The sequence below is a fragment of the Piliocolobus tephrosceles genome, chromosome 10 (assembly GCF_002776525.5).
Source record: "Piliocolobus tephrosceles isolate RC106 chromosome 10, ASM277652v3, whole genome shotgun sequence".
NCBI classification, from domain to species: domain Eukaryota; kingdom Metazoa; phylum Chordata; class Mammalia; order Primates; family Cercopithecidae; genus Piliocolobus; species Piliocolobus tephrosceles.
Genome location: NC_045443.1, coordinates 114,630,900 through 114,655,977, shown reverse-complemented (window position 1 = coordinate 114,655,977; position 25,078 = coordinate 114,630,900). Strand labels below are relative to the sequence as shown.

At 43.1% G+C, this 25,078-nt stretch overlaps 1 protein-coding gene across 11 annotated transcripts in view; it reads right to left on the bottom strand.

Moving 5' to 3' along the window:
* The window catches only part of FBXW8 (F-box and WD repeat domain containing 8), a 114,342-nt gene that overhangs the window by 56,937 nt on the left and 32,327 nt on the right, over positions 1-25,078 (bottom strand). For all 11 annotated transcript variants that reach the window (XR_004229191.1, XR_004229190.1, XR_004229186.1 and 8 more), the window contains exons 4-5: positions 22,888-22,976; positions 7,742-7,899 (exon numbers count right to left, since the gene is read on the bottom strand). Coding sequence is in view for 5 of the 11 variants with exons in the window: in XM_023204209.1 (XP_023059977.1) it covers positions 7,742-7,899; positions 22,888-22,976 (247 nt within the window). In the remaining 6 variants the exon portion in view is untranslated. The remainder of the gene's footprint in view (positions 1-7,741; positions 7,900-22,887; positions 22,977-25,078) is intronic.

The following is a 25,078-nucleotide window of genomic DNA, read 5'->3' as shown; positions in this document are numbered from 1 at the left end:
TCTCACACTCTCCCTGGCCCCCAGACCACCTTTCTACTCCACTGGAGCCCGTTTAATGGCTTTTTGAATGAAAAGGCAAGCAAGCAGATGCATTTTGCTTTTCAAACAAAAATATATTCATTCCACAAATATACTCACTTCTAGTTTGATCAAGCCCTGGGGTTCAGAATGAAATAAACGCCACAACCAAAACTGCATACAGTGAAAGGGAAGTTACATTCTCTCACTTAAAATTCTATTTATCTTCCTCGAGAAAGCAAATTAATTCATGCTCAGTTGTCATTAGGGACACTTAAGAACTTGGGCAATTTACTTCTCAAGTCTAAACTAGCTCCCCAAAGCTACCTTGTGCTACTATTGCTTCTTTCAGTTTGTAACTCAACTGTAATAAAATAGAGCAGCTACTGTGAATTTATGCATCTGAGTGTCTATTATTAAAAATCAGTTTTCACTAAAGCCACCTCCAAGAAACCGAAAGAGTAACACCAAATCTTAACAATTTAATGTGCCTCATTTTTCTACAGGAGAAAAATACTTCAAATTACTTTCACTAGTAACTTCAAAAATGCATAGATATCCCAGAAATTGGTCATCCATTAGTCTGTGCCTACTAGCATACTACGGTGCCTTTCCAGTGTTTCTTAACTTTGAGGGCTTGGAGATCCCTAAAAATTCACTGTGGACACCCCTTGGTGTGAAAAACAATTCATGACAAGGTCAATACGGGCATGCAGGTGGTCACTTGGTACCAACAGCCTCAAACACAAAGTGTAAATTCCAATACTGTGATCCCACAGCACAGTTCAGTCATGGGGTCAAAAGATCTAGTTTATTTTTATTTTTTAAGATTGCTATAAAAACAAAAACACAGATTTAAAAAAAATTTCTACAGATCTCACAGCTCTCACCCAAAATCCAATCTGTGGACTCTCATGTGAGGCCCACTGCCCCATTATTCAGACAGAACACAGACTCTACCCAGAGCATGTATCATTTCAAGCTCCTGTCACTGAGGAATAGAAAAAGCTTTCAAAGAGCATTTGTATTCAACAACCTCCTCCAGCCCCTAAAATACAGTCTCTATGGCCTGTCTGTGAAACAAACCCTAACATCCTAGATGTGCCAGGTGGAGGCCAACTTAAAGTTCAATGCCCTAAGAAGGATTCCTTAAACACCGAAACCCCTCAGTCCAGATTTCTGCCTTTGTTTTTGTTTGTTTGTTTGTTTGTTTTTTGACTGGGTCTTGCTCTGTTGCCCAGGCTGAAATGCAGCAGAGCAATCACGGCTCACTGCAGCCTCAACTTCCAGGGGTCAAGTGATCCTCCCAACTCAGCCCGCCAAGTAGCTGGGACCACAGGTGCACCCCACCATGCCCAGCTAGTTCATTTCTTGTAGAGACAGAGGCTCACTATGTTGCCCAGGCTGGTCTCAACTCCTGGGCTCAAGAGATCCTCCCACACCACTGGGATTACAAGCCTGATCCACCACACGTAGCCTAAATGTTTTAATTCCCTTCTCAATCTTTAAAATGTGAGCATTCCTAGGGTTAAAAAAAAGTTTACGTTTATAAACATACCCTATCTTTTACAAGGACTATACATGGTGTGTTTTTTTTGTTTTTTGTTAGAAAGTTGTCTCATTCTGTTTTGTTTGCAAAGTGTCTGAATATGAAGACTGGACCTAAAGAGTGAGTAGGCAAAGGTACCAGGCAAGAACTGATTATTGAAACTTTTAGGACAAGACTGACTGGAAAAGAAAGGCCTTGAAAAAAATCAAGTTCTCCACAATCCAGTCAATTGCCTTAGCCTTCTCCCAAGCAATGCTTTAACATGTTAAGAATCCACTTCTAAAACTTCAATGTTGGGGGCAGGGGGGTAGTTGTATACTGCATTCAAAGGCCATGCCATCACATCCAAATGTCATCATCAACATACAAACAAAAGATACAAGCAAAACGACTGAAGAACTATTTTTTTACTAAAAATAAAATCTTAATAAAACTTCAGAAGCACCTAGTCTCCATAGTCATCTAAGTAAAACATGGTCCTACTGCTCACCGCTAAAAAGCAGCTTGGAGAGACCCACCCCCGTCCATTGTTGATATGTCAGTAAATGAGAAATCATAGTCACCTTGGCCCCAGACAGCCACAGTCCCGGACAGCCACAGTGCCGGACAATGGAGCATGTGTGTGTTCAGACAATTGCACTGGGAACGCTGCGGAGGTGGATGAGCCACTTTGCTGTGCTTGACGGCACTGTATAAAGAGGACTGCTGGCTGTCCCACCCAGGCTTCCTCATGCTAACATGCACCAGATAGCGTCTCTCCTCTCTCCACTGAGGGGGACAAATAAAAACTTCTTTGCACCTAAGAAGTGTGTAATCTCATTTCTCACCAAAGAGTGAGCTTTCAAGACAAACTCTGTGACCAGGGAGTGGGTTTCGAGCACACTGCCATTCCCTAATGCTGTGGCATGAGGCCAAAGGCAGGCAAGCACAGAGCAGATGGAGTCCTGGCAAGGTCTCCGCCGTCCCTGCATTAGCAGCATCTGCTCATTACTCAGAACCTTCGCCTGCTTTATCTAATGCTCCAGGAAAAGCATTTTGATTTGATTCATTTCGGTATGGTAACGTGCAACACAATTAGTGGTAAAATCAAACTGGAGGATGGCCAGTGCTGACAATCGGAAACAAGGCAGAAGAAATATGAGGCCAGTGGGTTGGAATTCAAAAAATCACAACTGTGGATCACCTTGCCAAATCTCTACACCCCAGGTGCATGTACAGTGTTCCTACGGGGCAAAGAGGCTAAAAGGGATGCAGGGATGACTCCCTTTCCCCAAAGCAGGTTCCATCTCCCGCTCTGGATACGATTCCCTCCACTGAGAATGTGCGTGTAGACCAGCAAGGGCGTTTCAATGGCTACAGAGCCTCACTTTGGCACAATCAGAGAACTGAAGTTCATTAACTCATTTTATTATCTTATTCTTCTTTTCCGTGTCACAAATTTTAGACAGCAAACCCCACAAGGTAAATTTCCTTTTTTGTCATGTTCCTGCCTAAGAAGTGCCAGTTAGCTGCTCCTGGAAAGAAGCAATATAAAAATAGGGTTTGATTATTTGAATCTGTCTTTGCCCAGAAGTAGCTATTCATGAATATATTGGTGTAAATACCACAGTGTCGATCTATTAAACTGAAGGGGGACCAAAGATGATGCCACCTGAGGTCCGCAGAAAAGAATAGAACTTGCTGTTTATCACAGAAACAGTAACAACCCGAATCAGACCAATAAAACAAGCTCAGCATGAGAGAGAAGCAGGGAAACACAAGGGCTCCAAAAAAGCAGGAGCCCTTAACACTAAAATGAACTTGAACCGAATCAAAGATTTCAATGGAAACACTGCAGCCTTGGAAGCACTAGAGATTTTACCCAGGCATTGAGTAATCATCTTCCCAACCATGACGTGAAACCCCAAAGCACGAGACTGACAAGCTTGATGTAAATGTAAGCTGCCAGACAGACCAACTGAAACAGAGCACAAAGTTCAGAAACAGACCCAGATACAAAGTGAATTTCATAGCTAAAAGCTTATAAAGGCAGTGCCTCAAACCAGTTAGGCAGAAATGGGCTCTCTGAGAAGAGATGCTGGAAAAAAGATGTACTTGGAACCATACTGCATACTAATCCAAGACGAAGTTGTCAAGATAAAAGTATAAAAAATAAGCCATAACAGTAACAGAAGAAAAAGAAAGAACTACAAGTAGCAGGTACACATTTTTTTCTTAAATTTAACCTTTCTCACACTAAGAGAAATGTAAGTTAAAACTATACTTGATGACCATTTCTTCTCAAACTGATGAATACCCAAAAGTTGGAAACATACTTTGTTGGCAAAACTGTGAGGAAACGGGCACACTCTCATGGCTTGCTGGTGACAGCATAAAATAGTAAAACCTCATTTGCATTTACCCTGTAACCCAGAAAACAATCCTCCTTGCGCTTGCGTGAAAGGTCATCTTTACAAGGTTTTTCACCACAACACTGTAACGGCAAACACAACACAACTGTCCTCCAATAAACCAAAGTGCTTATAGACAATGGAATTACCATTCAGGTGTGCAAATGGGGTACTCTCTCTACACAGACATGGACTGCCTTTTAAGATATGCTATTTAGAGAAAAAAGTCAAGGTGTGGAATCATGTAAATAGTATGCTGTCTTCTGTTTTTTGAAAAGGGGGCAATAAGAATATACACACTCATATTTGCTTGTACTTGTAATACTAAAATACAAGGATATATAAGAAAGTAAAAAATATGATTACTTCAGAATGGAGCAGACAAAAGTGGGTGGCAGCAAGATTTCTCTATACATAACTTTATATTATTTTGATCTTTGAACCCTAAAAATGTAGTAATCAAGAACATTATATTACAAAATAAAACCCACTCACTTATAGATTACAAAATTAAAATTGTTCACACACACCAAGTACCTTCTAGAAAACAAGTCCATTAAAGAATAAATGACAGGCCAGGCGCAGTGGCTCACGCCTGTAATTCCAACACTTTGTGGGGGCCAAGGCAGGCAGATCACTTGATGTCAGGAGTTCAAGACCAGCCTAACCAACACGGTGAAAGCCCGTCTCTACTAAAAATATAAAAATTAGCTGGGCATGGTGACAGGCGCCTGTAATCCCAGCTACTCGGGAGGCTGAGAGCCGGAGAACGCCTGAACCCAGGAGACGGAGGTTGCAGTGAGTCGAGATCGCACCACTGCACTCCAGTCTGGATAACAAAGCCAGACTGTCTCAAAACAAACAAAAAAGAATAAATGACATACTGAAAAAATGTCAGAAATACATATCGCAAAGGATTATTTCCCAAACTTTCTTTTCAGTCAGAAAAGATGACAACCCAAAGGCAAAATGAAGAAAGACAGGAACAAACTATTTGCAGAGGAAGAAATAGAAACAGCTAACAACACACAAAGAAAAGATGTCCACATGTGATTAAAGAAAGGCAAACAAAAACAATAAAATGCCATTTTCACCTGTCAGTCACTCTCACATACTTTTGGTGAGTCTAAAAACTGGTGAAACCTTTTTGGTGGGCAACTTGGCAATAGTTATCAAAGCCTAAAGCAGCCATAGCCTCCGACCTAGCAATCACTGTACCTCAACCCATGGCCACCCTTGGACAAGTCCATCTTGGCACTCGTTCAAGCATATTGCTTGCAGCACTGTTTTGAATAACAAAAATGAACAATTCAAATGTGCATCAATGAGGGTCCTAATAAATAAATGATGGTACAGCCACATAATGCAGTACTACACAGGCATTAAAAAGAATAAAGTTTACCATGTAAGTGTGAATACAGACGATCACCAAGATGTGCCATTAAGTTATTTAAAAAAAAAAAAAGTGCATAAAAGTATATACAGCAAGACCCCTCCATAAGTAAAATGTGAGAGGGCCTGGAAATGGGACAGGGAGGAATACCTCGACTTCTTTTTGCATACTTTTTCTTTGTAATTTTATATATATTTTTGCTCTGTTTGAATTCTAACTATGACTTAAAAAAAAAAGAATATAAAATATATTTTGGCAATCAATTGCTAAGCATTTACCAAAGAAAGTAGACTACTAGCCTGGCCAACATGGTGAAACCCTGTCTTTAGTAAAAATACAAAAATTAGTTGGTTGTTGTGGTGGGCATCTGTAATCCCAGCTACTCGGGAGGCTGAGAGGAGAATTGCTTGAACCCAGGAGGCAGAGGTTGCAGTGAGCCAAGATGGTGCCATTGCACTCCAGCCTGGGTGGCAGAGCAAAACACTGTCTCAAAAAAAAAAAAAAAAAGGTAGATTCTTTATCATGCCTGCATTGTTTCCTAATATTTCTGTGCCACAACAGGGAATGAGGGAAATGAAGACAATTCTAACAATATAAAACCAGCAGCAGCACCCCTGAACATGACCTCAAGCTGTATTTTCAAGCTCACGAGATGTCAGACATGGGCTGCAAATCAATTGGGCGCACATTTCTACAAGAGTCTTTATGTTCAGGATTCCATAAATAGCATGACCACCGCAGCACGGCCCTGGAGACACAATCACAGTTCTGGATTCACTGCTGACTTCACCTACCTAGCTGAAGTAGGTTTTTGCACCTCCGTTTCCCCATCTGTAGAACAGTATGTGTGTGCACGTTCGTGTGTGTGAATGGTAGGAGATGGCTATTAGATGACCCTAAAACTGTATGATTCTAACTTAAAAGTATTGCAATCTTTGCATAGGTATTTTGGAAAAAAAAACTCATTGATAATTCGGAAAGTAGCAAACATGTTTAAGCTGCTCTTAAGGTATCTATTATCCAGGGTCTCAATAAACATATGAAATATTAATTACACCACAGAAATAGCTTAGCTGAATTTCTACAGGCTGAAAAGGAAATCCATCAATAGTATCTACTAACATCAAACCAACATCACATTGCTAAAGTAATTATATAAAATATAAAAATATTTTCAAGGCCAGGCACAGTGGCTTATGCCTATAATGCTAGCACTTTGGGAGGCTGAAGCAGGTGGATAGCTTGAGCTCAGGAGTTCAAGACCAGTCTGGGCAACTTGGTGAAACTCCATCTCTAAAAAAAAAAACAAACAAAAAAAAAAATAGCTGGGCATGGTGGCATGTGCCTGTAGTCCCAACTACTCAGGAGGCTGAGGTGGGAGGATCGCTGGATCCCGGGAGGTCAAGGATGCAGTGAGCTGAGATAGTGCCACTGCACTCTAGCCAGGGCAAAATAGTGAGACCCTGTCTCAAATATATATAGGTATATATATATGTAAGATCTCAGCCCTAATTTTTATTTTTAAACAGCACATGGGTATAAAATTCCCCATTAGCTATTTTAGTTTTGTCCCTCTGAGCCAACTGCTAATGTCACAATGCCTCTGAAGATTTGCAGTGGTGCCATGACATGAACACTTAACATTCTGAAATATGTTGTGGTCCCAACTTTTGGACAAGTGGGGTCATGAAGCTTGTGGAGATTCAACACTTCACAACATAACGGAGGATAGGAGCATGAGAGGTAGGCATACTGGATATCATGGCCATTGAAATGACCATGACAGCTATACACTGTCAAGAGTTTCTTTACATAGGTAAAGCTAACTTTAGACTATTCCCACCTAGTTCCAAAAATCCACAGTTGTTCATGTTCAAAAAGAATTCTACCAATGTCAAAGAGAAAACACATTATTATCAATTATCTTGTATGGCATATTAAGTGCCAGGAAAAGGTAGGCACTGACTTTTATTTTTCTGTATCCATATTTGTCAACAGATGATCTATGTCTATCCCCTTTTTGCTATTCCCTTTGGGCTGAGCAGAGGCTAAAGGAAAAGTAGGCCAAGTATATTTAATATTTCACATCAAACAAGTTATTTGCTTAAGATGCTTTGGCCAGCCCTGTGTCTGGCACTAGCACCCAGCCTGACAGTTCCAGTAGGAATTAAACACCAGTTTTAATGGGTGCTGTGTTCCAATGCCTACTAATGCATTGACGGTTATTGGCCAACTTCTTCACATAAAGGCAAGAGTGAGTGTGTGTGTGTGAACATGTGTGTGTGCCCACGTGTACGTATGGAGGGATTACAGGGGGGAGCCGGCCACAGCTGCTTAATTTTTGTAAAGCTTTTTTTTTCCTTAATAGGGAGGAGGGTTGTGGTTACTTACCATCCTCATAAGCTGCTACTGCCAGCGAGCTGTTTATCCTCACAAAGGAGACATTTGGCTGCATTCCAGGCTCGTCCTCCTCGTCCTCTGATTCCAGGAAGGGGGCTACGTAGTCCCAGGTGCGGGTGTCCCACACTCTCACGTCCCCTGATGTATATCTGGAAGAGAATGACACACTTGGTTCCAAAAAGGGATTGAAGAGCAGGGCTATGGTGGGGAAAATGCATAGAGCCTTACAACAACAGACAAGTAAGAATCGGGTGGTGTGGAGCCACTCCTGTGGCACTGTTTAGATGAGTGACTCCAACAGGAGAAAATGTCAACTAGATGACAGAAGGCTGTGAACACGCTTCACATTCTCACAGCACAATGGTGACAATCTCAAATGAGAAAACAATAATAAGACATGGGTAGCAAGATCTCCTTGGTTTTCCTTTTACACTATTACAACAATCTGCTCCTACAAGCTCTCCCACTGCAGGGATCACTCGCAGAAATTTGTATAAGCCACACTATTTACCCATAAACACACACACTCGCTCATACGAAAGACAGAGAGAGATGCTGCAGGGATACTCAGAACTAATGGTCTTACAGGCACAGGCTTTCTAATACCTCATCCATGCATCAGATTTGACTGATTAAAGTCCCTAAAGACTAATTGATTTGCTGAAACAATTAAATCTTGCCTTTAGCAGCCAGACAATGCTGCCTGCTCATGAAAAGCTCTTGCTGAATGCACGACACTCCCTGGTTTTGCCCACTTAGAAAACAGAAGTACTCACTCTCTCCTATGACTAGTGCCACTCCAACAAATGACTCCTTCCATCAAAGCCAGGGCCAGGCTGAACCTACTAAGACACGAGGCCCCCAGGATGATAGAATGGCCAGATAATAAAGTGGGGTGCTGCCCGTCACCAAGGTATTTAAGCTATGTTGCTTACGTCTGCTGTGGAGGGTTTTATTCCACTTGCAAAGCAACTGAGTGTTATGGGAGAAAAGGGGTGAGAAATGCCTTTAAGGGCCTCATGATAGAACCACACAATCACAATGATAGGCCAATGATTTAAGGGGTCTCACAGTCTTCCTGAGGCCCTAGCCATAGTTCCTGCAGGGCTTCTTTGACGAGTTGATGCCATAACCTCTGAGATTCACTGAGTCACTGAAATCTATGATGTGACACATTAGTGAAGTAGCTATAGAAGATCAACCTGGAATTTCTTGGTTTTTGTTTTCTTTTGTTTGTTTTTTTGAGACAGGGTCTCAGTCTGTCACCCAGGCTAGAGTGCAGTGGCACAATTTCGGCTCACTGCAAGACCTCTGTCTTTTAGGTTCAAGCAATTCTTCTGCTTCAGCCTCCCGAGTAGCTGGGATTACAGGCATGCACCACCATGTCCGGCCAGTTTGTTTTTTCAGTCTTTAGTAGACATAGGGCTTTGCTCCCAGCTGGTCTAGAACTCTTGGCCTCATGTGATCCACCCACCTTGGCCTCCAAAAGTGCTGGGATTACAGGTGTGAGCCACCACAACTGGCCTCGGGTGGAATTTCTTATGGAGAAGTACTGTGATTCAGGAGTGCTTTGTTTACTAGTAGTACTGCACCCAAATTCTTAATCTACAGTAAATACATACATTGCACAGTCCAAAGGTCATTCTGTCACCCCAATTCCTTGGTTGGAGAACTTGGCTCTCTACCTGCAGCGTGGCACCCAGAGAGTGCACATGTGGGATAAAGAGCCAAATGGGAGAGACATGCTTTCTGAACCTGGCCTGCTGTGCCTCTGGGTTGACCACTGATCCTCCAGTAAACAGAAACACAAGATGAATGTCCTTAAGCCCAGCGACGTGCAAGTAAGGGCAGATACTGAGATCACCCCAGCCAAAGCATGACCACTGGCCCCCAGGCTCTCCAGGCAGCAGTCAGCTCACCCTTCTGAATGAGGAACCCTACACCAGAACGCATACCCTGGACCACAAAATACCGGGCTTAGTGTGATACCCTGAGAACAACTCAGGCCATTCGCTGGAGTAAGGCTACTTGCTTAGCTACAGAGACACAACAGATGAGACATGTTTGAATGTCTAGACTGTGGGACTAGATTCTTACGGTTACAGTCTATGTAACAGGAACCAGTCAATTCAGGAAAGATAAGAAGGATGGCAATGCCTTTCGGAAATAGAGATGGTAAGTGAAAGAAAGATAAAGGGAATTCAGATCAGAAAAGTAAGGCACGTTGAGAAAAAGAAGTACATAAACTAGGAAACTGTATTTCCTTCCTACCAGTCTCTGTCCTTCTGCTTCCTGCTAACCATGTGTCACACCACACCAGCAGTCTGCACACTGTTTTCGGTGGCACCCCCACAGGGGACACAGTGGGGAGGCAAGGGTGGAGAGGAAAGACGGTGTAGGTGGCCTCAGCTCCAGCCTCCCAGCTCCCTGAACACAAAGAGTACTGAGCCAAAATGACAGCAAAACAACAAAGCTTAGAAAAAAAGGTGCTTTAGCTGCTGAACCAGACAATAGTGAGCTGTGAAATAGAAACTGTTGAGCCCGCTCCTTACTCAGGGAAAGAGAAGAGAGGGAGGGCAGGAACCCCACAGATAACAGCACTCTATTCATATCTGAGGGGCTCCTGGGCAAGCATTTCTCCCACAGAGAAGGTTGGTCCACTCACACTGGGACTCCACACGTCTAAAATCAAATGCTTCAGCTCATGGCCAAACTAGCCGGTGTCTGAATTCCTTATTTTTATCAACGGGATCATCAGTCCCAGGTCACCGGTACGGAAGGAGAGGGGCCCCTTCAACATCGCTGGGGCCCACCACCCACACCACTATGTATACTCAGGTGCCAAGCTTGTTCTGCTCATTCCCAGAGAGGCCACCCTGGTCCAAATCCCCCAACACCTCACATTCACACCCGACTACAAGCTCCCTGATTCCGAGCTTCTTTCATTCAATCTTTCCCCACAAGCCAAGCCCTTCAAAACACCTGACTGCACGAATCTTTCTTCTGGAACCACTTCCTTTCTCCCTCACGTGCCACACTACACTGCACTACGATCTACCTTGATGGCAGCCTGGATGCCTCCCTCATGGCAGTTGTGGGTGTCTGTGATCATCTCACTGTTCATCTCCCTACCAGCTTGAAGCTTCTGAGCTCAGGGCCCAGGTTCTGTTCACAGCTGTGCATGCAATGACTACAACAGTCAGACTAGAACAGTGCTTGCCATATACCCAGAGAACCCTCTATAAGGTCTTACATCTTAACACCTTATTGAATTAAATTTTAATTATGAGACCTACTGAAAAAACTCCACAAACCAGCTTCCACCCCTCTCCCCAGCCTCATCTTCTACTCTCCCTTCACACGAGCCAGCCTCCAGAGAGGCTCCCAAATGTTCTTGCCTCTGAACTGATTCCCTGCCCCACCTTCCTGCAGTTCTTCACCTCCTCATCTCCCAGCCCAGTGGGGTCCAGCCTGGGCTGCATATTAAAATTGCCTGGAATGCTTTAAAAAGTCCAGATACAGGCCGGGCATGGTGGCTCATGCCTGTAATCCCAGCACTTTGAGAGGCTGGGCAGGGGGGTGTGGGCAGATCACCTGAGGTCAAGAGTTCAAGACCAGCCTGGCCAACATGGTGAAACCTCGTCTCTACGAAAAATGCAAAAATTAGCCGGGTGTGGTGGTGCATGCCTGTAATCCCAGCTACTCGGGAGGCTGAGGCAGAAGAATCGCTTGAACTGGGAGATGGAGGTTGCAGTAAGCCGAGATCGCGCCACTGCACTCCAGCCTCCCAGACCAAATAAATCTGACTGTCCAGGGATAGAACCAGGCATCAATGTTTTCAATATACAGCCAAGATTGAGAACCACCAACTCAGCCCAATCCTACCAAACCCTCAAGGTCTGCTACAGGCCCTCCCTTCCTCCATGAAGCCTGAAGCTTTCTGACTCAACTATTATGCCCTTTATCTGAAGAAACTGCTTTTACTACTACAGTCCATATGCATTGATCGTCTCCTCAACTTGACTGTAAAGTCTTCAAGAAGGCCCTACTGCAGTGCCATAGCCTCCATCACAGTGCCTTACACAGAGCTAATCATAAATAAATGGTGACTGAAAGGGGGTGTCCGCAGGTAACAACCTGACTGGCTTGAGGGGTACCTCTGTTTCCAATGCCCACTTTCCAGTGGTAATGATTAGTGAAACACCCAGAATGCACACATTGATGTGCATTAGACTGCTTCCACTTATTTCCAAACTGACTGAAAACTATAAAACAGGGGATAAGCTAGAAATTTTCCATATTATCTATTTAAATTAGCTTCATTCTCCATGACCAAAAGGTATGATAATAACAAAAATGTTTTGCTGCAAAATGACTCAGGAGGTAAAATATAAAAGGCTCTACGTCTCCTGTATTGATAGGAACTGAGGCTAAACATCCTACTGCAGCAGGTACTGCGTTATGACTCAGCAGCGGGCTCTCAAATCTAACCTAAGTGAAAGCCACAATAGCATGGGAGGCAGCCTCCATGCTAATGAACTTGTGCTAAGGAAACAGACATCTTTGGTAGGGTAAAACACAGGTTGGGGCAGAGGGACCTGGACCAAACCCTAAATGTGATCTAAAAGTGCTTAACAACATTGGCCAGGAGAAGCAAGAACAGATAACGAATGGAGGTAGGAAAAAAGGCTGATTTTTCTCCAGAGCTCCAGATGTCTTTATCGCTGCCTAATGACAATTACACTCAACCAATTAAGATGCCACTATGACAGTTACATTGTCAGTAAGCCTTTGGACCCCAATGTTGATGACTCTCTAATTAGTGTCTGTGCAAAGTACAACTGCAACTAATATACTAGCTGATGGAAGAACACTAAGGAAAAACTGAAGAAGAAAGAAGTCTTTTCCAAATGAGAATATGCCCCAGCCCAGTGAAGCTGTGTGCTCTCCCACTCCTTCCTACACTTGGCAAGGTTGAGTTTACCTCTAAATAAATAGGTCAGAGACCACAGCTGATTTTGGTTGAAAGAATGGGAATAGAGCCTCTCTCAAGCTCTGCATGCCAGAGGGACTGCCAATTTAAAACGATTCACCACCAGAGAGCTTTCATTAACTAGTAAGTTTCCAATAAGCAGATTACTCATTTGGACTAACAGACTAGAAGAATAAGAAGGAATAAATACTGTACAGCTAAAAACAACCTTTTTTCTTCGTAAGTATCCAGCAGCGTTTCTATTTTGTTCCGCTCTTCTTTGCTAAAAACAAAATATTTAAGGCCCTTCCTAGCAAGCTGGGGGGTGGGTTTGATTTAAGAATGCTGAGAAGTAAGGTTAAGTGACTTACCCAGGGTCACAAGAAACACTTTAGTGGCACAGCTGGGATCAAAATGTGCCCCAGGTTTTTCTCAATCACTGCTTAGCCAACAAGCCACTCTGCCTCCTCAGATGACACTGTCTTTAAACAAATACTGCTTTTAAGAACCACCCCCATTTAAGTGCAATATAAGGAATTTATTGTTTTCAATATTGTGACTCAGGTTTGCAGGACACAGCCCCTGACCCTAACCCATCAATTCGACCACTAAATTGCAACTGGAAGGCAAGAAGCCAACAAAAAAGGCTCAGTATGCTGGGAGAAGGACTGAGGGCTAAGCAGGTGCAACCTGTGCCTCCCAGGCCTGCTTCTCAGGGCATGTAGGACAACATGTGGAACCGTTAGTAAGACTTCTCTCTCTACAGGATCATACACAAACAGCCACTCCCAAACCAAGTCACAGTTCTATTCTGATCGGGCACCCAGAGCAGCCAAGAGGGGCCCTGTTATGAGGCTTCAGGCCAGGAATAGCAAATGGTTTCATTTGTGTGTCAAATCCAATATGTGGTAGTGGCTGCCTAGAGCTCTGTGTTGAGGAGGATTCTGAAGCTGTGTTTCATCCAGCTTACCAGGAAAACAAACGCAGTCATGGGTTATTCATGATCGCTACTGGCTGGGGAGTGAGGCGTGCAGCATCTCTGCCCCAAAGAAAACTCCACCTGGCCAACTCCTAGTCATCCTTCCGGGTTCAGGTTGAAAGTCATTTCCCAGGAAGAAGCTAGCCTGATGCTGAGCCTGTACGAGGTGCCTCTCCCTAGCATGTCATGGCACCATGCTCCTCCTAACACTTCCCACAGTGCTCTGTAAACACCAGTAACTGGATTCCTTACCAGCCTATAAACTCCCCATGACCAAGGGGGCTGTGTGTGGTATTCATCCATGCTTAGTGGGTGTTGACAGAATGAATGAATCTGTTCACTTAAACCCGGAAGATGGAAGTGGTTTAAAGCCTACTGAGCAATCAGGCAGGGGGGCTCCTAAAACGGCAGTGTCCACATTTCAAGAAACATTCATGCCCTTAATATGTAAAGGTTTAAAGAACTATTCACTTGCTCCATATTTTCTTCAGTCATACCAAAGAATACCAATCAATAAAAGCAAGAGTATTTACTATTTTCTATGAAACATGACGGGGTTGTATTATGCAATTAACAAAATGAACTCAATCCCACAGTGCAGAGTCCTTCTGTGGAAATGCACTACAACAAACATCAAGTGGGGCTTAAGACGCATCAATTGAAAAATAATGAACGTCTTAATGGACCTTACGAGATACATGCACTACACACTTAAAACTGTTTTCCATACATCTTGGTTAATCACAATCAATAGAGTCAGAGTCAATGATGATTATGCAGAGTTATTGTAGCTATGGCCCTTCCCATTATTCCTCAGAGAACCAGAGATGGATAAATGCAGTCATGAGTTCACCAGTATTTATTAAGGATATTCTGGAGCTCCTTCATTAAAGATATAATAAATGTAATGCTCTCCTCTAGTCACTTATCAATATCTTACCTCAGACTTATTTACCAGAAGAGCATGTATACCTCACAGCAGAAAATAAATAAATTTAAAAGTATTTTTAAAAAGAGGTCCCTAACGGGTAATGATCGAATTCCTTATGGGGAACAGTCCAATGTCACAATAAGCAGCAGCAGAAAATCTACACAAAACAAGGTTTAAAGGAAAACTGTTAGGGGAAAAAGTTTTTTTTAAAAAAGAGAAAGATGGAAAGCATATCCTTAGTAAGTATATACGGGCAACATTTATCTCACACAACCTTCTACCTATGTTACTTACAAAGTGTCTGTTATCTCAATAGCCTCAAAGTAATCCATAGGCAGTATTTAATTTTTACACATTCATATAAAACTAAGAGAGTGTTGGAAACACCATCCTTGAGGGTTTCAGTTTCTGAATAGAAAATATTTTTAAATTCAGGGCAAATATATACATATTCACATTAAAGCCACTATTCATATTTTGGCATGGTATACAGTTGATAAAAAGGTCCTTTTTAAAACAAATTTTTTTTTTTTGGCCAGGCGTGGTGGCTCAAGCCTGTAATCCCAGCACTTTGGGAGGCCGAGACGGGCGGATCACGAGGTCAGGAGTTCGAGACCATCCTGGCTAACACGGTGAAACCCCGTCTCTACTAAAAAATACGAAAAGCTAGCCGGGCGAGGTGGCTGGCGCCTGTAGTCCCAGCTACTCGGGAGGCTGAGGCAGGAGAATGGCATAAACCCGGGAGGCGGAGCTTGCAGTGAGCTGAGATCCGGCCACTGAGAATGGCATAAACCCGGGAGGCGGAGCTTGCACTGAGCTGAGATCCGGGCCGCACTCCAGCCCGGGTGACAGAGCGAGACTCCGTCTCAAAAACAAAAACAAAAAACAAAAAAAAAAACAAAACAAATTTTTTTTGAGACAGTCTCGCTGTCACCAAGCTGGAGTGCAGTGGTACGATCTTGGCTCACTGCAACCTCCACCTCCTGGGTTCAAGTGATTCTTGTACCTCAGCCACCCAAGTAGCTGAGATTGCAGGTGTGTGCCACCATGCCTGACTAATTTTTGTAGTCTTGGTAGAGAAGGGGTTTTGCCATGTTGGCCAGGCTGGTCTCGAACTCCTGACCTCAAGTGATCCACCTTCCTTGGCTTCCCAAGGTGCTGGGATTACAGGTGTGCCACTGTGCCCAGCCAATAACAAGGTACATTTGTAATTACTGGAAAAGGCAGAGGACAACATGGCTAAAAGCAAGGTATTTCAAGTTACCTTAAATGACTTTGTTTATTTTTTGGAGATGGAGTCTCACTCTGTTGCCCAGGCTGAGGGGCAGTGGCATGACCTTGACTCACTGCAACCTCCGCCTCCTGGGTTCTAGCGATTCTCCTGCCTCAGCCTCCCAAGTAGCTGGGACTTACAGGCACGTGCACCCACGCCCAGCTAATTTTTGTATTTTTAGTAGAGACAGGGTTTCACCATGTTGGCCAGGCTGGTCTCAAACTCCTGACCCTAAGTGATCCACCCACTTTGGCCCCCCAAAGTGCTGGCAGTACCGACATGAGCCATTGTGCCTGGCCTGTCTAAAATGATATTTTCCAATACTTCTTAAATGTAAAACAATGATAAAATTCCACTGAAGGGCCAAAAGGCAAACTGAACCAACCAAAGATTCAGACACCAATTTTTCCATATATAAATTAGAAGCCCCAAATTTTGCTTTCTGTCTCCAAAGAACCGGAAACCCTCTCACTCTGACAGCAGGTTGGATGAATGGGGCTCAGAAAAATAAAAACATATTTGAATCAGGTCACGTCTGGCAGCTGAAGCAGCAGCCAGAGATCAGCTGGTTGCTAGAGAGGTATAGGCAGTTTTGTTTTGTATCTACTTGGGCACACTTGCCTCAAAAGGAATGAAACAAAAATGGGACAACTGAGTGTTTTTAGGGAAAGAAGAGCGCTAATATTTTGCAACAAATGATACAGTTCTCCTTCCAACCACACTTGGCAGAGGAGAAATATGGATACACAGTCCTGCTCCTTCCAGTAAAGGCAGGAACTGTAGGCTAAAAAGGTAGAAATCAGGGAAGAAAATATTTAGGAGTAATGAAAAAAACCTCAACACAAACAGGGTGCTTGATGTTTTTTTAAAACCAAAAGAGGGAAAATGTCCTCTCATGTGAATAGAAAAGTGTGTTTTCTTATGCCAACTAGAGTGCTTTAGCCTTATGAATCTCAAGTAACAATGAGGAGGGAGTTTATTGCAAAACATCATACTCCTGGGCATCTGATAAAAGCTTCTGGTGAGCTAATGGCTTAATGGTTAGCAGAGCTGGCATAAGGCCTCCAAGGAGCTCCTGGTTCTACCTGAGATGCACTTTTCACTAGGTGGCTCTCCTTCACTACTTATGGCAAACGACAGCTAGTCCTGTACCTCAGGTTTTATACTGTGACTTTTTTGAACTCATGATGTCATCTGATTGCAACACTCAGCTTCCAGAGGGCAACTGGGGAGAAGGAAGATGAGAACAGTCTAAGCATCACAAAACAGAACAGGAATGTTTCCATATACCCCTTCCTTCTGTTCTTTCTCCTCAAGAATCAACATATAATTTTCAAAACATTCTAAAATTCTAAGAGCTGTTACCACAATAAATCAAAGAAACAAAAGACACGTTTCCTGATCACTTACTATCAACTAACTTTCTAGACAACCTCTCTGCTAAAACACAAGGAAAACACATACTAAACCTTGCTAGCATTTCAGGAGGTCTAGCAGATCACAGATAAAAATGCAGACAGGCGCTGAACTTTGAGAGAAAGACAGGTGACTGATTCTGTAGATTGGTGATTTGTGAACACAAATTTTTCTCAAGTTAAAGAAACGAGAAATGTTCGCTGAAAAAGCAAAGTAAAAGTGGTGTCTGAATGGCTCAGCCGCAGTTGAAGGCACATCCACTTCTCTCTCCAGCAAAGAAAACAATGGGTGCAGGTCTTCTCTGCGCTGCTGCGTATCCCTGCTAAGTGGTCAAGCGACAGCAGAGAAAGGCAAGAGCGAGGGCCAGAGAAGGTGCTCACGGAGGTAATGGAAGCCCAGAGTGTGGGGTCGCCGAAGGGGAGTTTTCCTTTCTTACACACTTGCCTCAAAGTTTCCTGGGTCCTGGGAAAGATGTCAGACTCTGAGGGCACAAAGATGCTCAACACAAGGCCCCCCACCATTTCAAAAGGGGAAAGTCAACAGGACCAAATGCTGCCAAGAGGCTGGAGAGGACGAGCCAAGAAAAGGCCATTGGTTTGTTGAGCAAAAGATCACGGGGGATCTCTGAGAGTGCAGTGCAGTAGGGCTGGGACGGAGCCAGGTTAGATGGGGAGGAAGGAAGACGGCAGGAGGCATGAGCTCTCACTATGTACAGCACTGACAGGAAGATGGCAGGGATGGTTTGGAGACTTCAAGTCAAAAGGTTAGATTGGAAAGAAGCTGAGGGCTACAAAAGCATTTTTAAATAATTTATTAATCTGGAAAATAAAAATTCATTCTCCTGAATCCAGTAATTCTGCTTACAGGACTCTAGCTTAGGAAAACAATCAGGAATGCAAGACTAGGAGACGATAATGAAAGAACTTTAACTCTCTATTTTATGCACTTATATAGAATTTCAAGTTTCTATAGTAGCATGTGTCTAATCATTTTAAAATAAAGATTTGTAGTGCTAAAAAGGAGAAAAATTTGCAGACATATATACATAAAATATGCATAACATCCATATAACAAAACACAGGAAATGATATTAATGTTCACTATTAGGGGAATAAATAGGGAAACTGGGGTATAATTATCCAAAGTGTTTTTTCAACAAGTCAAAGAAAGTAATGAAAAATATACAACATGAAAAAAATTCATCAGTTTGGTGAGGGAAAAAGGCCACAAATTTAACAAAGGCTATAATCACACTATGAAAAAACATGCATAGAAAAACAGACTGAGAACCAAACCAGACACATGGGAGACCTTAACAAAGGTTGTGTTCCATGCTAGAATTTGAGTGACTTTCTCTTCTCTACTTTCTAACACAGTTGCAAAACAATATGGTTTTCACCACTGCTTTTGTTTTTACTCTTTTTACTTTAATTAATTAATTTATTTATTAATTTATTTATTTTTGAGACGGAGTCTTGCCCTGTCGCCCAGGCTGGAATGCAATGGCGCAATCTCAGCTCACTGCAACCTCTGTCTCCCGGGTTCAAATAATTCTCCTGCCTCAGCCTCCCAAGTAGCTGGGATTACAGGTGTCCACCACCACACCCAGCTAATTTTTGCATTTTTAGTAGAGACAGGGTTTCACCACGTTGGCCGGGCTGGTCTTGAACTCCTGACCTTGTTATCTGCCCGCCTCAGCCTGCCAAACTGCTGGGATTACAAGCGTGAGCCAATGCGCCCGGCTGCTTTTGTTTTTAAATAGGCACATGTCACAAAAGAAAAACCAAAATGACGCGACAATAGCCAACGCTTCAGAGCAGCAAATGAGGACTGGAGACGGCAGCCTCACCAGCCAGCCCTGCCTGTGGATGCTGCAGAAACATGACAGAGCGGCTCCACTCACGCACACCCAGCATGGCCCTGAGCCTCCGCCACCTCACGCAAGATGAGGGTCTCAGAACAGATTATCTCTAGAGTTCCTTCCAGGTTTAAAATTGTATGATTCTAAGCTGAGAAAACCAAGAAATAAGAGAACAGACACAGGCATTTCTCTAGTTTCCCACATAACATCATATACAGGTGGTAGGGGGCAAGGGGAGTCTGTGTATTAAGTTTTAATGCTTACGCCATATAAAACAGTATACATTTAACAAAATATGACATACCACTCATAGTTTTAAAAGATGCTTACAGGCTGGGTGTAGTGGCTCACGCCTGTAATCCCAGTACTTTGGGAGGCTGAGGTAGGCAGGTTTCTTGAAGCCAGGGGTTTGAGAACAGCCTGGCCAACATGGTGAAACCCCATCTCTAGTCAAAATACAAAAATTAGCTGGGTGTGGTGGTGCATGCCTGTAGTCCCAGCTACTCGGGAGGCTAAGGCAGGAGAATCCCTTGAACCTGGGAGGTGGAGGTTGCAGTGAGCCGAGATGGCACCACTGCACTCCAGCCTGGGTGACAGAGTGAGACTGTGTCTCAAAAAAATAAAAATTTAAATTTAAATTTAAAAAGATGCTTTTGTACAAATTGCTGGAAAGAAAATACAGTAGATGGCTGTAAAGTTAGTTAAATATTATTTGTAAGTAAAATAACAATATAAAACAAAAATGCTTCAGTGAAACAGCGAGGCCACACAGCGAGTTGCCCTGTCAGCTGCAGATGGTCCTGTCTCCAGGAGTTCCCAGAAGAGTGGACGCTAGGCTACAGCGCTAGAGAAATCTCTGGGAGGAGACAGGACTGCAATTGGCCTTAACGAATGGATTCTAGGTTTCTTTTTGGGTTGATGAAAATGTTCTGGAATTAGATAGTGGTGTTGTTGCACAACCTTTAAATCTATTAAACAAAAATCACTGCATTGTACACTTTGAAAGAGTGAGTTTTATGGCATATGAATTTTACAGTCATGTGTCACTAAACGACAGGGATACACTCAGAAAAAAAAGCATCCTTTGGTGAATTTATCATTGTGCAAACATCATAGAGTGTTCTTACACAAACCCAGGTAGCAGAACCTACTATACACCTAGGGTACACGAATGGCCAATATCATATATCATATATGGGGCCCATCACTAACTGAAATGCTGTTATGCGGCATATGACTGTATCCCAACTAAAAAAATGATGCAGTCAGAGGTAACTAAACAGAACAGTGTGGAAAAAACAAAGGTGCACTTGACAAGTGTAATAAGAAAAAAGGTAGCTTGGAAAGAAATGTCAAAGAGTTCTGAATGTCAGGAAAAGTTAACTGGAAATTATTTTTAAGACTGTAGAGTAAGCAAAGACTCACAGACAAAACAGTGAACCATCAAATGCTTTGGAAAGAATGTCTGTTTCTCCACTGGAAAAACAAGCCTCAGGTAGACAGGGGCCAGGTCCTGTTCACATGATGGGTATTTGAGTGCCAAATGCATTTATGAATGAGTGAATATTTTCAGATTTCATTGGTTTTATGTGAAGAGTAGGGAAGAACCATGACTGGGTCCATCATGAGGTTCATTGCAATAAATATCAGTCTGGGCCTATGCAACATGACTCCGAACTAGGAATATTTACACAGATTGCTTAAAAGGTGAGAAAAAGAGATTCTGCTCTCCATCAATGATATGAAATGTACTTAATAGGTATAAATGCAAAAATGCTTCATAGTTTAGCTCTAGTTACATAAAACTAAGCCTCTGAACAGACTCCACTTGTGCAAAAGAAAGAGAAAAGGGAAGGAAAAAAGAAGAATAAGAGAAACACAAGGTAAGTACAAGAGAAAGAAGGGGTGAGGTGGCCACTGTCTCTTTAAGAAGCTCCTTGGAGATACATAACTGTAGAAAGCCTGGTGAATTCAGCATTGATTGGGAATGAGGTAACCACAAACACCACTGTCTCAAATGAAAAGGAATTCAAGATCTGACCCAGAAAACAAGCATCGTAACCACCAGATAAAATTTTAATGATAAACACAAGATGCTGTACATACAAGCAAGACTGAAGTCTCTCATGCTAAGCCATCAACGTAAGGTTTTCTTAGAAAGAGGAGCCGTGAGGAGCCTCTCTGACCCACAGATCAGGTTTCATCCTATTGATCCACAGAACTCGGCCATCGTTTTGCTCTGTGTTGGCATAATCTATAATGTTGAACAAACCCTGAGGGAACAGAGAGGCAGGGAAAGAAGGTCTGGCATCTGGACTCGTAAGGGGCCTGCCCTTCGGGAGCTCCAGAGAAGAAATTCCTAAGTGGTTTTGAGATTCAAGGTTCTCCTTTATTTGTAAGTTCTTTTGCGACTCTTTCAGTACAGTCTCAGCCTTCTGTCCTCAAGTGTCTTCTGACACTCTAGGCAGAAATCCCTTTAGCTGGAATGATCTAAGTAACTTCTGGAGTTCCCACCAAACTGTAGCATTTGTGGGTAGAAAGGAGCTGCATATCGGGCGATCGTAGGCCCATATTTTAGCAATGACGTGGAGAAGCCCAACGTGCACTGATAACTTAATGGACAGAATCGCAAGTATCTAGACCATCAATCTTTTAAAACTAGTTCTGCAGCACTCCCAAGAAGGGCTTTCACCTCTAAATCATAGCCAGTAAAACAGAAACTGAAGAAAAGCATTCCTCCTGGGTATATCTTGTTTAAAGCAGAAATACTTTTTTTCATAGGCACTGCATACCACAAAATATTAAAATAATCTGACTCTTTGGAATTTCTATTCAAAAGGTGCTCTTTAAGGAATGCTGCTTAAGGAAAGATTTTTCTTTAAAGAAAAGGACTCCTCTACTACTGAGTTTTAAAGTCCAAGGTTTGTTTTGTTTTCCCATAGGCAGGAACTTCCCTAAGGCGTCTCACTCCATAGCTGATCCAAACTCAGAAATTTCAGTGTTCTGGTCTCTACTTTATGGTATTAAGTATACAATCTGAGGCTGTAGTTCATGACATCTTCCTAATCCAAAAAGAAAACTGATCTTACTGTACAGTAATTAAATATATAAATGTACCTCTGTAACAAAGTAGGAAGACTTCATCAAAGTGGTTTTTGGGACAGAAACTGAAGGAATTTACAGAAGCTAAAATTAAATGTCTTGGCCATGGAGAAAAAAAAAAAAACCTATTTCGGGACAACTTAAGTAACAAATATGTACTATATGGTGGGGAAGGAAGATGATGTGTGGCCACAGCCCTTCTTCACAATAAGGGATTTAGAAAAAAGAGAATGAGAGCAGGGCCTGTCTGTGCCAACACTTACTATATTTGCTTGACTTTTTTATGTCTTCATAAAATACAAACTGTTTGCCTTAATGAAAATCTCACATAACATGCCACAGAAGTGATTTAAAAGCTGGGAAAGACATATTGAGACAAATGGATCACAGATCCGCTCTACACCATGTGCTTGTCACCCTCGCTGCGGCGCTCTCACGTCCTCGGGAACAGAATCACGGAGACTCTCCCTCCTCCACATGGGCTGTAACTGAGGGAGGTACATGCTCTCAAGGGAAGCTAAGCTCACTGGTACTCAGAGGGCGGTACGTGAGAAATGAAAGACCTTCAGATGCAGAGCACTCAGTGGAAATGGTTTTGCTTACCCAGCAATGACCACGCCATCGTGAGAATGCACATCACACAAAACCGCGTCAGGAATGTGCTCCAGCTCGCTCACGGCACCTTTGCGATTCTGCGTGAGGAAAAGGGGGATGCAGTTTAGACTATTCTTGGGACAGCCCAAAAGCCAAGCATCGTGCTTTTCCACCTACTTTCCACAGCGATTCTCTACAGCATGGAGAGCAAGTGCATTCAAAGTTCTGTGGGCATTCAAAAAGACAAAAATGATGACTAACATGCTAAGCTATCAAGCACGGACGAGTTACCATATATCCCAAAGGCGCTGAACACGGGATGTGTGAGACACTGCCCCATCTTCCAGGAGGTTACAGAACAGAAAGCAAATACGTGCTCACCAATAACTACCATCCACGATAGGCTGGCACATATCTGCTGGGAGTGGCAAGTATCTAAAGAAGCTTATAAAGTATACGAAAAAGTTCAGTTCAGCAAAAAGAAAGTATTACATGATACCTTACCTGTTAACTCTTACAAGGATTCTCAGAATAAAATGCAAAATTATATACAAATAGATAAAGATCAGGATGAGAAAAAGGAGAAGAGATGATACTATTTCTAACTGAGAGGTCAGAGGTTTCATGGAAATAGTATTTAAACGAAAGTCTAGGCCAGGCACTGTGGCTCATGACTGTAATCCCAGCACTTTGGGAGGCAGAGGCAGGAAGATTACTTAAGCTCAGAAGTTTGAGACCAGCCTGTGCAACATAGGGTGACCCCATCTCTACAAAAGATGTAAAAGATAGTCAAGTGTGGTGGCATGTGCCTGTAGCCCCAGCTATTTGAGAGGATGAGGCAGGAGGGTCACTTGAGTCCAGGAACTTAGTGAGTTATGATTGCAACACTGTACTTCAGTCTGGGCAAGAGAGTGAGAACCTCTCTGTTAAAAAAAAAAAAAAAAATTAATTGAATTAAAATGAAGGAAATCTGAATGGATATAAAGTATTTACACGTGGGAGGTTGGGAAAAGTGAGATAGTTAAGCCACAAAGCAAGCATGAATAAAGATATTCGAGAATACCATAATTTCAATTTTACCAGACTGGGACAAGGACAAGGACTAGAAACAGTGTAAGTGCCCAGCACAGTTCTTAACATACAGCAAGTGCTCAATAAGTGGTAGCCATTATTATTATTATTTCTATTATTAGGAAAAAGATTATGACATCATTCCATTAAAATACACATTTATTAAGCACCTAGACTCCAGAACTGAGCAAAGTAATTCGCATGATGGTCTTAACTTAATCCAAGCAACGAGTCTAAGGCTGAGACAAAACTGGACATATCCACGTGGAGCTGTCCTATGACTAGAGATATGGGGAGGGAAGGCAAGGATCTGGGAAACAGCTGTGTGAGGGCCGCAGCCAAGGTTACAGTAACAGAAAAGCTCTTGTGAGGGAAAAGGTATTGAAAGAAAAAGAGTCTAAGATGAAAACCTATATGTATGCAAACACCAGGAAAAAGAATACTATGGCCACCACAATTAGTTTAGCAAACGATTTCCAGGTTGGCATTGAACTGCAGTTCCAGATAAGGTCATGCATTTGCAGGTCATTCCCTTTGTGGAGGTACCTGAGAACCCTGGGGTCCCTTCTAGGGTCTCCCCAGACACTGACTTAGGAGGTACCAAACCAAATCGCCTGCCTAACCCATCCTGAAGTCGAGCATGCACGGCACAGAACCTTGCATCTGTGTGCAGAGGCCTATGCACTCCTACAGCCAACCTCGCCTGAGCACTGAGTGTGGACCAGCCTCTGCAGGAGGAGAGGCAGACACTTGATGACAATCATCCTCACCATGAAGCCATGAGCAGTGCCACTCCTAGCTCCCACTCTAGAGAAGAGAAAATGGAGGCAGACAAAAGTAAAGCAACTTGCCCCAACACTGCCTTTCATTTCTTTTTTTTTTTTGTTTTTTGAGACGGAGTCTCGCTCTGTCGCCCAGGCTGGAGTGCAGTGGCCCGATCTCGGCTCACTACAAGCTCCGCCTCCCGGGTTCACGCCATTCTCCTGCCTCAGCCTCCCGAGTAGCTGGGACTACAGGCGCCTGCCATCTCGCCCGGCTAGTTTTTTGTATTTTTAGTAGAGACGGGGTTTCACCGTGTAGACCAGGATGGTCTCGATCTCCTGACCTCGTGATCCACCCGTCTCGGCCT